We start from the raw sequence: 18,522 nt of genomic DNA on the forward strand, positions 1-18,522 counted from the left end.
TGTCATTGGCGCTGATATACTTTTGCCATCCATTGTCGCTTCTTCTCCGGCAAAGTCAAGGTTAGGTGTGCCTCGAGAAGCTCAACTCATCTCTGGTGGTTAACGCCTCAACCGCTGCTATCCTTGGTGCATGTTCCTCACGTGCTGCCTTCTCGCTGCTGGAATCTCACTGGGTGTAACTTCAGAATCTCTTCCAGCTCCCTTTCTTGCTCCTCTGTCAACTCTGTATGCCCTTCTCTGACTTCCACCTTGCCGACCTGATCCAAATCCCACACCAGGGTCCAAACTTCCACCTCTGTCAACTTCAAAAGAGCTTTAGGCTCTATCAACCGCCTAGCCATGGTCGGATGTCCTCTGATCTTCACCTTCTTCCCTCCCTGGCTGTAAACCATTGTCATTTCTCCCCAGTTCAACATTACTTCCCCCAATTTTGCCAACCATTCTACCCCCAATATGATGTCCACGCCTCCCAACTCGAACAAATGGAAGTTCTCCTCTATGGTGGCCTCTTCTAAAGTTATCAGAACTTTCTCACAGCACCCACTGGTTCTCTTCTGTTGCCCATCTCCCAGGCTCACCGGATAAGGGGGTGTCTCTCTAATGCCCAAACCCAGCTCTGCCGCCAGCCCCTATCAATAAAATTGTGGCTTGCGCCATTGTCTATCAACACCAACACTTTTCTCTCCCAAATCCTTCCCTATAACTTCATGGTCTTTGGCTGGGTTAAACCTTTGGCTGAGAAGGCCGATAGTTCCATCTGCCGCTGATCCCATTCGGTCATTCCCTCATCCTCGTCTCCCTCTTCAACCTTTGCTAGGATTACCACACGCAGGCTTCTTTTGGGGCAATGGTGGCCGGGCGCGAAAGGTCCCCCACATCGAAAACATCGCCTCTCTTCCTTTCTCTTAAGGAACTCAGGATAGGGCAGGTTCCTCACCGTTTGGCCCCTATTATCGCTTCCGCCAATACCGCTCGGTCTCGCGTTGGTACTCGTTGCGACTCCTTCTCTTCTCACCGACCCTGTACTCTCCGGCCCTCCAGGTCGACTCAGATTAGGACCCAATGACTGGGCTCGTTTCGTATCACAACACTTGTCACGCGCTACCAAGATTGTGAATTCTTGGTCCCATTCCAACTTCCCCATCTCGCTCCCCGCGTAGCATCCTCCACGTCTCTCGCGATTCTCATCGCCACCATCAGCTCTTGGGGATCGTGGGTTCTAACCTGACCCTTAATGTCATGCACAGTCCAGCAAGGAAATACCAGAGCATCTGCTCCTCCGAAACTCCACGGGTTTGCCCCACCAATATCTCAAAGTCTTGGACGTATTCTATGGGTTAAACCTAACCAAACGAACAATCGCACACACAGAAGACCAAAGAATGCTGATCTTGTATTCACAGTGGAAAGAATACTTTGTACAATCTCAATTGGGAGCCTAACCTTCCCCACAGGGTTAAAACTCCTGTCAAATCAACAACTGTCAAAATGTAACTAAAACAATACAAGAATTCTATTTATACATTCCCTCTTTCCCGCCTCTCCTAACTGCCTAGGCAAGACTATTAATGCTTTCCTCTTCTCACATAAACTCTCCATTCTCTAACATTGTATCTTGGAACAATTATGGAGTCTCCATCTCTCCTTCTTGTTCAACTAGGTCATCCTAATTTGATCAAAATGCAACAACTCTAACTTGGTCATAGTTCCTTTCATAGTAGTGTCTCAAAACGTGCTTCATCCCCTTTTGCCTTAGTTCAATCTGACATTTGGGATCTTAGTCCTCTTAAGTCTAATTTTGGTTTTCAATATTTTGTTACTTTTATTGCTGATTATTCCATATATACTTGGTTATTTTTAATGCAAAATCATTCTGATTTATCTTATCTTTCAAACCTTTAATAATGAAATTAAAACTCAGTTTGATATTTCTATTCAAACATTGTGAAGTTTTAATGGCAGTAATTATCTTTCAAATTCTTTTAAACAATTTATGGCTTCTCATGGAATTCTCCATCAAACTTCATGTGCTTATACACCTCAACAAAATGGGGTGGTTGAGCACAAGAATAGACATCTAATTAAAACAACTTGTACCGTTTTAATTCATGGTGAGGTTCCTCAACATTTTTTAGGTGATGATATTCTTACTGCATGTTATATTATTAATCATATGCCATTTTCAGTTTTAAATAACAAAATTCCTCATTCTATTTTATTTCCTCGTGAACTTCTCCATCCCTTGCCTTTGAAAGTTTTTGGGTCTACACATTTTGCTCATAATTTTGGTCCTGGTCTTGATAAATTATCTCATAAATCACACAAATGCGTGTTTTAGGATTTACTCAATCCCAAAAAGGATACAAGTGTGTTTCTACATCTCTTAATCGCTATTTTATTTCTACAGATTTCACCTTCAATGAGTTTTCTTTTTACTTCATGGATTCGTCTTCTTTTGATGTGTCTCTATAGAAAGAAATTTATATGGAGCAACCTCCGGGATTTGTGGCTCAGGGGAGTCTTTTGACATACCATTTGAATTGGTATGTCATCTTCGCAAATCTTTATATGGCCTAAAACAGTCTCCTAAGCCCTGGTTTGACAAATTTAGGCATATCATTTAGTCTTTTATTGTCACTCAAATGTTGGTTGTGTCTATTTGATATATGTTGATGACATTGTTCTTCTAAGCAGTGACCACCATGGCAACTCACATATGAAAGAACACCTTTGCCATCATTTTTAGACCAAAGATCTTGACAAACTTATATACTTTTTGGGTATTGAGGTAGCACAATCCAATGATGGTATTTTTATATCTTAAAGGAAGTATGCATTAGATGTTTTGGAGGAATCTAGATTAATTCAAAACTTGTTGACACATCCATGGATCCTAATACCAAACTCCTACAAATCAAGGGGAGCCTATTTCAAATCCTGAGCAATATAGAAGATTGGCTGGGAATTAAATTACCTTACAGTTACTCGTCCTGACATTTCCTTTGTCGTCAATGTGGTGAGTCAATTTCTCAATTCCCCATGTATAGATCATTGGAATGCAGTCATCCGTATATTAAAGTACATCAAAGGATCTCCTGGAAAAGGTTTGTTATATGACTCCAATAACCATACAAAAGTTGTTTGCTATTCAGATGTTGATTAGGCAATATCTTCTTCTGATAGAAGATCTACCTCCGAGTATTGTGTCTTTATTGGTGGTAACTTGAATATAAATGTATGACCCTATGTTTATTTTTGACACAAGAGATTAATCTTATACCTAGTTTTACTATATTCAATAGTATCAAAATAATTGACATCAAAGATTGGTGAACAATTTAAAGACTTTGCCAATTCACTTAAAGAAATACGTTTGAAAGGACAAACAGAAACCAAAAGAACAAATTTTATCAAGATTTTGGGCTCCATAGTTTCAACTTTAAAGATTTTGGATGTCTTATCAAGAGAGTCATGCAAAGAGAAGCAACTCTACTGGATATGACTGATTCTCATAGACTACATGCATTGAGGATATCTCTTTCCACCACGTCCTTCTCCATTACTACATTCTCCTCTTCTACATGTAGACACCAAGATTTCACAATTTACTGAACATTCTTGCTTTGAAGAGTTGGAACCCGAAAGAGACGTGGCTCAAGCTTTCCATGGATAAGAATTTGTGATCAATAAAAAGTTTATCTCTAACATGTTCCAAATTTTATTGCATGGCACAACTATAAAAATGTGCTACTTTCTCTTAATCTTGTTTATTGACTCAACCTCCAAGAACATCTTTAATTTTCAAATAGCAGATTGAATTTCACTCATGAAAGATATCATGTTATGATTTGTTTGTTTGAGAGATGCAAGCCCATTGGCAAAGTCATAAAAGCACTAAATATCATGTGCAAAAAATATGATGAGCTATTTTTCCAGAAAGAGTTGCATGTTCTTAACAATCTAAGAGTATCTAATAATTTGGGTTCCATAGATTGTAACAATAAAGCACAAAGCTAAAAATAAGCTTTCTTCGACTATTCAACTTGATTAGACAGTACATTGCTCCTGCCTTGTTCAAGATGATCATGGAAATCTTTGCCAAGGAACCAAATCTTCGACTATTCAACACTAAGCCCTCTCCGTTCACACAGGATGCAATGGTCCTGTCTCTAAGATACAACAAAAACATGTATGTCCCTAGACACCCCCTCCTTATAAAGCTAAGGTATATAGATAGGTACAACTCATAGGTATAACCCATATCAGTTTTTCAAATAAAAGCTATTTAAGACCTATTCTAACAAGGAGGATAAATAACTCAGCTTATGTTTTTTAATAAATCTCTAGCATCAACTTATTCACTTCTCCAATCCTCCATTCTAAATGAGTCAAAGTAAAAACAAACAAAAAGGGTTAGCTGACGTCTACACCTTTTTACTTTCTACAGAAAGTTAAGAAACGTAGATAAACATAAGTAACTATATATATGGCATTTACCTTTTACCAAAACATTTGAAGCAAGCACTCAATATGTTCTTCAAAAGGGTGAGAAATAAAGAATTGCCGAATCCACAGTCTTGATTACTTGTACTATATGTTTTTGGCATTAATAACTTCACCCAAGGAAAAAGAAAGAAACAAAGGACAAACCCCAGGCCAAACACCAAATAAGCTAGATAAGATAATTTTCTATCCCCTTAACCGTTTGAAAATTCAGGAAAGCATTAGTCTTTCTTAGCATCTCACACATTAAACCAAAAGCAGCAATAGAATCTTGAATTCCTATATTGCCTATTCACATTAAGTAATTATATCTATTTGAAGAAATTAAATAAACAAGGGAAAATAGAGTAAATTAAAGATCTCAAATAGTATGTTTACTGGCTGGTAACGCATGATATAACAGCTCAGAAAAGAAAACATAAAACCTACTTAGTTGCTTTGGCATCCTTGGAATTATCAACAAGCTCAGCAATTGCACCAAAAATCCATCCAGAATGAGCCTGGCCAAGAGTTTTAAGGTAACTTGGGTCTGCCCGTATGAAATTTTTTAGAGGGACTCTAGATTGATATTCGTTGCAAGTTTCTTCAGCTCGAGAAAACTTAAGACCTTCAGCTGTATTTGGTCCACCGCATTCCTCTAACTGTGAACCTGCTAAGGAAATATCTACTACAAGTTATGTTCAACCGTGTCATAAAAGGTAGTAACTAAATAAAAAACTCCATTGTCTTTGTTCCTATGTGTAAAACAATTCCAAATTCCAAGCTAGATAACCCAGAGATACAAATATGATTCTCTATTTCAAAGGCAAAAGATAGGAGATACTTAATGTCCTAATCCTAAATAATGTGTGCATCAGTTATTTCTATCCATTAGTGTTATTTTGTGTATGCACATTGCATAACAATTGGATGCAATGTTTTTGTACAATTAATCATTAACTGCTGACAACAAAAAAACAGTCCTCCAAAGAAGGAACACCTGATTCACTATCCCTTGGACGAGTATCTACAGAACCTGTATTATCTATATTATATGCAACATTGACTGAGCTTGATGTTGAAACTAATGCAGGAGGTAGAATGTAAAATTGGTACTGCTCAAAGTTTATAAGAGCAACCTGCAAAAAAAATAGCGTGATTGTGATTTTTAATTTAAATGCTCAAAATAGCATAGCTAAATAATGACAGAAAATATACTTTTTTTTTTCTCAATTCATTGATACTGGATATGTCATAAATGTTACAGGAAACTTAGTACAGGGCCTTAATCACTTAGAGAAAAAGGTACTGCAAAGAAAGAAAATAAAATTAATAAGAAAACCTAAAGATCAACCACACTCCTTTATAATATAAAATTAAAATATCTTTTAAGATATTAAGTCTGGCACAACAATTTAGTTGTGGCTAAGTGACTGGATGGTCATGGCTTCCAATCTTGAAACAATCTCTTTTCATATGCAAGGGTAAGACTTTTCAATGACCTTACCCCATACTTAGCATAGAAAGGAGCATTTCGTAAGGGATCAAGTTAGTAAAGGGAAGTTGGAGTTAACAAAGCCTCCTAAGGTTGACAAATTCAAGATTATTAGGAAAATGATAAGAATGCAGTATATTGCTAATTTAAATTAAGGTAGAGTGTTGTAGATAATTCCCTTAGCCTTGTATGTTAGTAAGGTAGTCAGTGGGCTGTCAACGAATTGCTCCTAATGGTACTATAAATTGTAATGATGTATTGTGATACACATATGTCTGTGAGATATAAATTTTACATTCAGAACCCATATCTCTTGTTCTCTTCCCATTCTTCGTTTTTGCTTGTGAGTATGTTTAGTGTGTGTTCTAACAAGTGGTATCAAAGTCAATAGTTCATGTGATCAACTTAAACAAATATTATGGTGTCAATGGTGGATCCTGGTGTGCAGATAATCCCATATATCATCTTGGCAACTAATCCAACCAGGGTGTTGTTGAGGTGAACAACAATGTAAATAAGAGTCACCATTAAATACTCATGGACAAGCAAGAGCTTCCTTTAGATGGGACTCACACTTGAAGGAGGGATTTGTTAGAGTTCATGTACGAGTTGAATTCTCACATTGCATAGAAATGGACAAGTTGAGCAATGTACAAGTGAGAAAGACCTACAAACCTATTGTCCTAAGGTTTTGAATTGAGTGTGATGTCATAGTCTTTTTATTTAGTTGACTTGTGGCCCACTACTGAGTATCCCCTTGTTGTTTTCCCCCCTAGAGTTTTCCAGCAAAGGTGCAAAAATATAATTTTATTGTTGGATTAAACCAAATAAATTTGTGACTAATATAATATTTATTAAAGTGTCATAAATTTCATTGTTGTTTACCAAAAGATACAAATATTAAATGTCATGTACTAGGATTTAGAGAGATAGTTCAGTGTCAAAAGTTTTGCTTAAGCTAGAACTAAATTTCTCATTATGATTTTTAAAAAGCTCCGTATCTTTTAGCTTTTTTCTCGTTAAATAAACTACTTATATTTTTAAGAACTTATATCAAAAACTGATTGACCCACCTTCCATTTTGAAGGAGAAAAAAGTAAAAAATAGATTGGCCCATACATATCCTTAGTATCGAAGCAAGTGAACAACCAATACAATTACACAAATCCATCAGAAACATAAATATGCTAGAGCGTTAATAAAACAAGTTCAGATAAGCATCATACCTTGTCTTTTTTACACAGGTAATTCAAAAAGTTCCCCCACTCAGACATCTCGTGTAAATTATTTGGGACCGGAGTTAGTGAAAATTGGGGAAATTCAGAAAGACTATGTATCTTATTTTTGGAAATTTCACATGTTAAGCTCAATTCCTGTGGCCTGCAAATATTTTTAGGTCAAACTATCACACCATAAACTTCATTTACCTTATCATCAAAGTAACAGCTAGCAACAAATTTTCCGAAGTATTTTTAAAATTAATAAATAGAATACAACTTAAGAAGAAGAAAATCCATACAAATCGATCGGCGGGTCTAGGCACCTCGTGGTGCATATCATTTTTTTATCTTTCTTCAGAACAAGGAACATGACCATCTGCATAAATGTCAATAAAATAAATAAATTAACAATAGTGACCATAAAAAAAGCCATACTGCAAAATATCCTTTTAAAAAAACCAAAATATCAATAAACAAATGCACCTCTCTGTGCAAAACAAATTTCCCTATCACACAGTGGGGACAACCACTGCAATCATCTTAAGGTCATGAAACCCCCAAACTCACATGCACACCGTTCAACTTCCAAAATACAAAATACAAATACACACAAAATGCGATGAACTCAAAAGAAAATATGAAACACACAACACGAGCTCTTAAAAAATGATCAGGGAAACAGAAATCTGAAACAACTTACACAGCAGCGATGACAAAACCAAAAGATAAACTAACTTACTGGCGAGTAGAAAACACCGGAATCGGAAAATACCGAAGAGACTAACAGTTACTTGGGAGTTACGCTGAGAGTGGAGTGGGCTAATGAAGCGACAAGCCATAAGTTAAATTATAAAAGCTCATTATTTGCATCCTTGTGCAGTAAGTTCCATCTTGGTAAAAGACAAAAAGATAAATAAATAAATAATCTTTTTCATTTTTAGTCAAATGGATACACATAAATAGTAAAATCCTTGAAAAAAATTCAAAATTTCTACTTTTTTTTTTCAATCCAAGATGCGCTAAACATTAATTATAATATTTTAATAAATTTTGATTTTTTTTCTTCCATTCTCATTATTACTAAATAATAAATCTAAGATTCAGAAAAACTGTAACAATTAAAAATTATATATTTTAAATAACAGATAAAACGATTTATTAAATATTTAATTTAAAATATTCATCTTATTTAAAAATTCTTATTAGAGATGAGATTTGGTATATAATTATTTAATTAAAAATATATTAAATAAATTCTTAGAAAAAAATGATTATAAGAGTGTAGAAATTGAATTTTATCACATGAATATATGAATCTGTCTCTAACATACTAGATAAATAAAAGATGAGAGGCTTTAGTCATCATTTAATTAAAAAGATGTTAAATATTATTAAATATGATAACTGAAAATTAATTATTTTAAAATTTTATTATAAGAGATATAATGATGTTACAACTCAAATCCCAATCAATAATTGAGAATTAATTTGAACAATAACCATTATTAATGAATAATTAATAAAAATAATAATTATTAATTAAGAATTAATAAGAATAATGGTTAATAAGTCAAACCTAATTTTTAAGAATTAAAAAAATAATAAAAATTATTTATTGATAATTCATAGTTCATACCTAATTGTAAGTTAATTATAATAAGATTTTATAAATATATATTTAAGAGGGATGTGATAATTACCATCTTTATGTGATAATTACCATCTTTATGTGATAATTACCATCTTTATTAGATGAGACCAAGAAGGAGATAGATGAAAGATAAATATTCATTCTTCATAATGGTTTGGAGTGTAAGAAATTTTTAAAATGTTATATAACTGAAAATGAAAATTTGAATTATCAAGGGGAATCCGACACTATAATAATAAACTTAATTATTATGATTGTAAAATAGCAAAACAAAATAAAATAAACTTTTGATAATTTTGTTTAGGGTAATGATACTTGAACAACCGTTTTTGACAACATTTAGACACGCGCATACGTGTCAAAATCTGAGTGGTCCAGTTGGAAAAATTAAATGAAAATGGACCACTCATATTTTGACACGTGTGCGCGTGTCTAAATGTTGTCAAAAATGGTTGTTCAAGTGTCATTTTCCTTTTGTTTAACACTTTCTTAAAAAGATGTTTCGATAATTGGATATTGAGCTAGAACAACGCTACAAGTTATATGAAATCAGTATGATGATAAAAGCAATAAAATAATACATGAAAGGGAAAAAATAATTAGATAAAGTATGCATGAGCATAAGATGGGATGATCACAATAACAAAGAAACATGAAAAGAGAAACCTTCGCAGCCGTGGTGAATCATCTCACTAAATTTCCATTCTGATTTTCCTATCGAGATAGTTACAAAGGCAGAGGGTTTTAGTTTCTCCTCCGGGCGGCGGGTGGGAGTGAATGTAAAATAGAAGACGACGGCGTGAGGGAATGAATGTAAAACAGAATACGACACACACTGTTAAACTCACTGTGTTATTTTAATTGAACGTTGAAAGGCTATTAAATAAAAAATACTAACAGATACTAACCACAGAGTACATAGCACCGAATAATAACTAACTAGTACATGAATAAAACTGAAATTATGACAACACAAAACAAAAAGGCAGCAACAGAAAAAACTAAGAAACAAATACTTAAACCTAATTACAAAAGAATTTTAATTATATTAAATATTATATTAAATTAAATAATTATTAAAATTTAAATAAAAAATAAAATTTTAAAAAAATTGTTAATTGAGAAATCCGTTAACTAAAGTAACGGACATAGATATCCGATAGATAATTTTTGTTAATTTTTTTATTTAAATTTTAATAATTATTTAATTTAATTTTATATTTTAATATAATTTAATATATTTAAATATATTAAATCAGATTTTATATTATTTTTATTATTATTTTCATTATTATTACTTTTATTTTTATTATTTTTATTTTTATTTTTTAATATAACTTATAATAATAGAAATTATATTTTTATAATTATTAAGATATAAATATATATTAAATAATATTAAAATATTAAATTAAATTAGATTATTATTAAGGAGTGTAGAATAACTTTAATAAAGTTAAAAATAAAATGTTTTAAGAAGTTAGAGACACATAATGAGATATTGGAGATGTAGGGTGAAATACCCTTTCTTCTAAAATCAAGTCTCATTTTTCTACTTCACTTAAGGAGGAGTTTTTTAAAAACCCTAATCCAAAGCTCCACTTAAAGTGGATTGGGACAGGGTTAGGATGAAACTAGCCCCAAACTAAATTAATTTATTATTAATGCATTTTTAATTATTTTTTTATTTGCTTTATAAGTTTTACTAATATTATTTTAATTAAATACAAATATATAAATATTGATTTTATCAAAAACTATTTAAAATAAGTTTTTTATCATAATTATATTATATATATATATATATATAATTTCATTATTTTGAAAAGTTAAAAATATAATATATATTGAGTTTGTTTAAGTTTAAATAATGTAATTTTTTACTAATATTATTTTTCTTTCAATATAAATATATAAATGTAGGTTTATAAAAAACTATTTAAAATGATTTTTTAATTTTAATCATATCTTAGATAAATAATTTTATTGTTTTGAAAAGTTTAAAATATATAGGTTGAGTTTGTTTAAGGTTAAAAATAAAATAATTTTTTACTAATATCTTTTTCTAAAACATAAATATATAAATATTGATTTTATAAAAATTTATTCAAAATAAATTTTTAATTATAATCATATTTTAAATACATAATTTCATTATTTTGAAAAATTAAAGATATAATATATGCTGAGTTTATTTAAACTTAAAAGTAAGATAATTTTAAAAAAATGTTCAAAAAGTTATTTTTGTAAGTCTAGAAATTACTTATATTTGAAAATAATTATAAAACAAATTTTAATTTTTTATTGTTTTGAAATTATTTTATAAATTTATTTTCATAAACTATTTAAAAAATATTATATATAAATAAAATTTTAACTTATATTTAATTTTAACATCTAAAATATAATAAACGCATTTCAATTTAAAAGAAAATTTTTTTTCCCAAAAAAATCAAGCATAAAATAAATTAAATAATTTATTATTGTTATAAAAAAATATTAATATAACATAAACATTTTTATACATTAAATTGAAAAAAAATACACATAATTTTATAAAATTAAAAAAAAATCAAAATTATATATTAACAATTATAAAAATTAGATAATTGAGTTAATATTTGTTTTATAAAAATCATATGTATTTATAAACTTTTACATATATATAAAAATATCTAAAACATAGAAAGATAAATATGAGATTAAATTAATAACTAAATATCTATCATTTCATTATATATATATATATATCAGTTAATTCAAATTATTATTAAATGTATCTTCATATTGGAAATGGTTAGAAACAACTGAGAATATTACAAAGAAATATTGAGAAGAGAGTAAATTTTCTCATTATGTAAAATAAACTTTTTTAAAATAAGTACAAAATGTTTCTATGTAGAGTTAACTAATTAGTAAATATGATCTTAAAATTGTTTTCATGTTCACAACGATATAGTTTTCTTTTTGTTTTTATCGCAAAATATATAGTATAAAACACTTTCATTTTCTGAATTAGGATTAAAATAAATATTGTGATTAGATATAAAAAGAAAAAAAATAATATAATAAAATCACAAGAGATATTTGAAATTTTAGAATTTTCTATGTAATTATTTATTATATTTGTTTTAGATTGAAAACACTTTTTTGTTAATTATTTATTTATAACAATTGGTTCAATGGTTTTTTATGGCTTACTATCTCTTTTGGTCATTCGAAGGAGGACGTTTGTTCAAAGTGGTCCTACGTTTTAAAAAAAAAGTTCACAAAGGTCCCAAGTTGTGTAAAAATGGTTCAAGTTAATCTTTTTTGCAACGTCAAAAATCTAATGGTGTAGATGCCCTCTTGGCCAAAATATAATGACATGTCCAATTCTTGTCATTATGTAGTAGTGTGAGGTTAAATGACGGTGTAAATTTTGAATTTAAAAAAAATGATTAAGATGCAATGTTTTGACAGAGGGTTAAAAGAAAAGGATTAGGGTTTGGGCTCGTGCAACTTCGTCCTTGAGGTGAGGAAAGTGGTTGTGGCTGAGATATGAATGACTTCTTCCTAGGGGCAAGATAGCATGAACCAAATTTGGGTTTGCTTTAATTGATTATGAATATTATATTTGTAGTCAATTTCGATCCATTGTTCTCTTGTTCGTGCTTAAGGTTCATAGTCCTTTAGCTCTTATTACAGACAGTGATTGACTGTGGCTTATGAAAGTGGTACCATTTTCTTTACTTGAAAGAGTGGTTTACACAGGTTGAATGATACAAGCAGGAAGCAAACAACAGGAAGAATTATTATAGTTGGATTAAGAAAAGAAATTAAAATCCAATAAAGTATTTCCTTTTGTAATATTTGAAAATCCTAATTACATTTGTTAAGAAACTCTAATTTGGAAAAAACCCCAATTTTGGAATCCTAAGGAAAATCCCCAATTTTCTAGTGTCCTTCTTCTTTTCTGGTGCCGCCGTGGAGAACCTCAATAAAAAAACCCTTATTCTAAATTGGAAAAACCCCTAAATTGGGAAATCCCCAATTTGTTTTTGGCATCCATTTCTCGCTGGTTCTTCTCTCGCGTGGATCTTGAAACCCCTAGTCATGGTCGTTTGCTTGGTGCACCACCATTAAGTCGAGGAAAGTGGTTTTGGCGAGATAGGAATCACAAAAGTATACCAAGAAAAACACTAACCTCATATAAGCTCTTGAAATTGCACCTTCAACGAACCACCACGATCCCAATTTCAACACCACTTTCACCATATTCTTCAACCCCAAATCACGAATTAATTCTAACCTGAATCTCTTTTCTTTCACTAGTGCAGTAAGACGAAATGGCACCGGTTAAATTTGCTTATAGGCACTGGTTCTACAACCGGTGCATATACAGATGAGGTAAAAAATGGTAAGTTTTATGCCTCGGTTATGAACCGAGTAAAAATAAATAGGATTATGCCTCGGTTTTTAGATAACCGAGGCAGTAACGTGTTTTTTTTTTAATTTTTTCAACCTTTAGGATGTTGATTCACTGTGGAATGATCTTGCTCAAGAGCTGGTAAACAGCCATCCTCAACCATCCTCAACCATCCTCAGCCAAGCCTGTTTCATCGCACAGGAAGAACAACAACACACAACAACATTTGAGAAATTCCAACATACACCACAAAGCAATACACCACAAAGCAATACACAACAAAGCAATACACAACACCCAGAGAAGCTTCATCGCACGTTCATTGCACAGTATACAACATCATCAACAAAAAGAGAAGCTTCGGAGGCATCGGCGTGCCCCAGGTCCTGCGGTACCGGAGGCATCGGCGGAGGCGACCCACTCGTCGTTAGGGGAGAAACGCGTGATGGTGGTCGAGGCGGAGGTGACCCACTCGTCGTTGGGGGAGAAACGCGCGATGGTGGCCGAGGCGGAGGCGACCCACTCGCTGTTGGGGGAGAAACGCGCGATGGTGGCCGAGGCGGAGGCAACCCACTCGCCATTGGGGGAGAAACGCGCGATGGTGGCCGAGGAGACGAACTCGCGCGATTGGCGACCCACTCGTGCATCTGATTCGATTGAACAACGACCAATTGGGATTTTCTGATTTAGGGTTCCATGGTGCGATTCTGGTGGCACCAACGACGATGACAGTGGGCGACGACAGCAACGACTACAAAGGTGAGAGCGACAGCGACGAAGGACGAAGCGAACGACACCGACGAAGGACTCGCAACGGCGACGCTGGTGGAGGCAACCCTTAGGGAGAACACCGGTGGTGGCGGCAAAGACGAAGCAACAACGCGAAGAAGAAGAACCGAAGAAGCAATGAACTCAACCAAGCTTTAAGTGAAAGATGAAGCAATGAACACAAAAAAGCAATGAAGAAATGAACAGCAGTGGCAACACGAAGACAAAGAAGAAGAAACAGAACCAAGCGTGAGAAGAAATGAACAAAGTTTGAGAATTTTGAAGCTAATAAAAGAGACTACCTCGGTTGTCTAGAATAACCGAAGTAGTAGCGCTCTACAGCATCGGTTATAAACGAAACAAATGCTTAAACTGAGAAAATCTGAAGCCTATATGCTTCGATTAGGAATGAACCGAAGTCGAAGATCGTTTTGTTCAGGCTTTATGCCTCGGGTCTAAGTTGACCGAGGTGGTAGCTCAGGCTTTCTGCCTCGGGTCTGTAGGCAACCGAGGTAGTATCACCTTTTTGTAAAGTTGTAAGCCCAAATCCTGAACTCGTATCACCTTTTCATGAAGTTGTCAGCTTTTAGGCACCGATTATGCTTCGATTTTTTGTGCAACCGAATTATATAAGATCGGCTTTATTACAAACCTGCCACCGCCTTGTGATAGACAACGGTTTGGTGTCAAATGAAGTATAATGTGCGAGTTTAAAAGTCAAAATTGCACTAGTGTTTTAACCTTATGTTAAAACATTTCTACATCATTAACTTTAATTTTAAAAATTCAGAAGTGGACAACTCATTAAGTTTTGACCAGGTAGCAACTTCAAAAAGGACTCACTTGAAAAGTTTTTACAAAAATTGGGACATTAGTAAAATTTTTTTAAAATGTATGATCACTTTGAACAAATATCCTCATTCGAGAGAGTAAAATAAGTATTAAATTATTTTTTATTTATTTATTGTTTTGTGTGATTTTTATATTTTTTAAATTCTTTTGTTAAATTAATATTAATGATGTTAATATAATTATATTTCACAATTCTAAAAAAGGAAAACTCATATTAATCCTAATTTATAAGACTTTGAAAATATTTGATTTTGTAAGTTTTTCCAATAAATATTTTTTGTCCTATGAGATTTTTGGTCCCAACTCACATCAACTATAACCAAATCCTATTATACAGTTTGACATATGTCTAGAGAGATGCAGTGGGAAAGAATGAAGTGTGTTCTGTGGTGTCTGCCGAAAATGAAGAAGGAGGATGAAGTTAAAGGGGAAGAAGACGAAGATTAGTGAAGCGTGTGGATTGTGACCCTGCCTGTTACCCACTCGGTCAGCACTGCAATCTGGAGTACATTTGGGTGTGCTTTACGTTTTCTACTTTTAGTTGCAAACCAATAGCAGACCCAATACACAGATTGACTACTCTTTTCTTTGCATGGACGAGGAAAGAATGAAAAAAAGGCGGGAGAAAGGGCAAACATCAAAATTCTGAATCCATTCCTATTCTTCTTCTTTTTTTCATTTTTTATTATTACATATTTTTTATTTTTTTTTAAATTATTTAGCATGATATAATCTAAAATTCTATTTCATCAAATTAAATACAAGATGTATTTATATATTTTTTAAATAATACATTTTTTTTATGTTTTGTATTTCAAGTTAATTTTAATTTGTCATTTTTTTATTATTTGGACAAAATTAAGCGTTTACAAATCATTTATTGTTATTTATTTTATTTCAAAAATTATGATAGGAGATATAATTATTTATTAATTATTTTTTTTAACAATATTTTAAAAAAAATCTAAGAAATAAAAAAACAGTGAATAATTATTAATAAAATATGAAATAATTTTTTTAAAAGATATATAAAGATTATTATACATAAATGGGTTATATATGATGTTTACTTTTAAACAAATTTATTAAAAGATAAAAAAAATTAGTGTGATTTTGGTTATATAAAAGAGATTTAAAAAGATTTTTTAAAAAACTAATAATAAAAAAAATGAAAAAAATACATATGATATTTTGTGGTTATTAGAAAAATAAAGTGAAATATCTTAAAGTGTCTTTAGGGTTTTAAGAGTAATATATATATATATATATATATATATATATATATATATTAAATGAGTAAGTGTTATTTTTAGTGAAAAATAACAAAACTGAATGATTTTGTCTTCACGAATGTTTGTGAGAAATGAAAGCATGCATGAGTGCTCTTAGACGTATGAGTATGTTTCATTAGCTAAGAAAGTTGTAGGACTCTATGTGAGACTTGTAAGAAAAGTTATGGTTTGTTTCTCTTACCATGAATTTTTAGAATAATCTTCAAGCGCACAATACAATTATGAAAATAATGCAATAAAGAGATTAAGGATAGAAAACAAACATAATCTTTTTTATCCTGGTTCGGCCTTAATGCCTACATGAGTCTCTTTCAATCAATCTTAGATTGAAAGACTTTCCACTATAAAGATTTGAGTTTTTACAACAAGGCTTTACAGAGACCAACTCTCAAAATGTAAATCTCCTCTCTAACTCACCAATCTAATATAACATAAACACACAATGCAGAAGAACAATCATCTTCACTATAGTAACCCTTTGAGACTCTTCTCAAAGTATACCAAGAACCTCACGTTCTTCTTTCTGGCAACACATACAGGGAAACAACAATCTCTTGATTGTAAAACAAAGTTTGATCAGGAAAGAATACACCTTAATTATGCAGAGGTTGAAAAAGTGATCCTGGAGCGTAGACAAATACAACAGGGAGATGAGGTGTTTCAACAGGTGCTGGTAGAGTGGTAGACCGAGGGTGTAGAAGGGGCGACGTGGGAAGATTTAGCAACAATCAAGGACCAATTTCCGGAGTTCAACCTTGAGGACAAGGTTGAAAATGGAGGGGAGGGTAATGATAGGAAGTTGAGAGTGTATGTAAGAAGGAAGATAGGTTAGTCAATTGTTAGTTAACAGTTAGGGGGAGTTAGTTGCCTAACTGTGTTAACAGTTAGGAAGAGCGGGAATATACCTTTGTATAAATTGTTGAGATGGAGAGAGGAGAGGGATTTTTTTTGGCGATTCAAGTGTATGAACAGACTGTTTAGTCTTGTTTGGGGGAGATTAGGCTCCCTTATTGCTTCATTCTTGTATTCTTTCTTGGAGATCAATAAAATCAGAGGTTATGCAGAACTTTTGCTCTGTTTGCGTGTGTTAGTTAGGTGAAAGATAAGGTTTCTTTATCAGAAACCTATCAATTTGGTTCGACCTGCCGGATCCAAATTTTGTGGACGCTGCGGTGAAGAGATGGAGACGAGGACGGAGGCAAGATTAGAAGCGATTGAGATAACGGTAGAGGGAATGAAGGCGGAGTCGACAGCGGTACGTCGCGATTTGCAACAAATTATGAAAATTCTGACAAAACAAGGAAATCATGCGGAGAACAGTTCGGAGGATAGCTCCGTGAATGATAACCGACACAGAGGGAATGAGGAGACCGGAGGCGGTGGAAGCGGCGAAAGAAGTGGAGCGCAAAAGCCTTGGAGGAAGAGGGTTGAGTTACCCACCTTTGATGGAGACGAGCCAATCAGTTGGCTCAATCGGCCAGAAAGGTTTTTCGATATAAAAAGGGTGAAGAACAATGAAGAAAAGGTGGAGGTCGCCTACGTAAGCATGGAGGGCAGCGCGGCGTACTGGTTCACTTTCTGGAAAGAGAAAGCGAGAAACCGAACGTGGAACGGGTTGAAAGAAGCCATGATTAATCGCTTCGGTGGTGGATTCAGGGGGACCGTATTCGAGCGACTGGCTACTCTGCGTCAAGAAGGAACAATCGAGGAATTCGTACGTCATTTTGAAGTCTTGATGGGGCAGACGACGGGGATTCCAGAGGAACAGGTGATGGGCTACTTCTTAGCCGGTTTACGTGAGGACGTGAGGGGTCAGGTGCGGATCCAGAACCCATCGGAGTTGATGAAGGCGATGAGGATTGTGCGCGACGTAGAAGATGCGATGATGAAAGCGCAGGGAAGCCAGGCTAGTGGATTCAAGATGAACCCATTAAGTGCGCGATCAATGAGTATCGTGACACGATCAGAATCGACTAAACTAATGACGAACCTGTTTGGAAGAACAGAGGATGGAGGACCCGCGAGGAGAGAGGGAGCGGCGGCTAACAGTATAGTGAGGGGGAGCGCTACGATTAGGGGTGAAGGTCGAGGCCGAATGGTTCGAAACTTACCTTACCCCGAGTTTCATAAGAGAAAGGAGAAGGGGCGTTGCTTTCGATGTGGCAGCCCATTTGCACCAGGCCATCGATGCGCCGAGAGGAGCTTACGGGTGTTATTGTTAGTAGAGGACGAAGACGAAGGGGAAGAGGGCGAGGTAAACGGCGACCAGGAGGAGAAAGTGATGGAGCTGTCCGCGTGTTCGGCAGAAGGCTGGACCAACCCGGGAACCTTGAAGTTGACGGGGAAAATTGGTG

The 18,522-nt window shown here is 33.7% G+C and overlaps 1 protein-coding gene across 4 annotated transcripts in view; it reads right to left on the minus strand.

The window, feature by feature from the left end:
• The window catches only part of LOC108334746 (uncharacterized), a 28,076-nt gene extending 20,057 nt beyond the window's left edge, over positions 1–8,019 (minus strand). For 3 of the 4 annotated variants that reach the window (XM_052869903.1, XM_052869906.1, XM_052869905.1), the window contains exons 1-5: positions 7,937–8,019; positions 7,497–7,573; positions 7,204–7,357; positions 5,483–5,621; positions 4,933–5,155 (exon numbers count right to left, since the gene is read on the minus strand). In XM_052869903.1, the coding sequence (XP_052725863.1) occupies positions 4,933–5,155; positions 5,483–5,621; positions 7,204–7,357; positions 7,497–7,573 (593 nt within the window). In that variant the 5' untranslated portion in view covers positions 7,937–8,019. The remainder of the gene's footprint in view (positions 1–4,932; positions 5,156–5,482; positions 5,622–7,203; positions 7,358–7,496; positions 7,574–7,936) is intronic. The other variant, XM_052869904.1, reaches the window with a different exon arrangement.
• Between the last annotated feature and the right edge of the window lie 10,503 nt (positions 8,020–18,522).

The sequence above is a fragment of the Vigna angularis genome, chromosome 10 (assembly GCF_016808095.1).
Source record: "Vigna angularis cultivar LongXiaoDou No.4 chromosome 10, ASM1680809v1, whole genome shotgun sequence".
Lineage (NCBI taxonomy): Eukaryota > Viridiplantae > Streptophyta > Magnoliopsida > Fabales > Fabaceae > Vigna > Vigna angularis.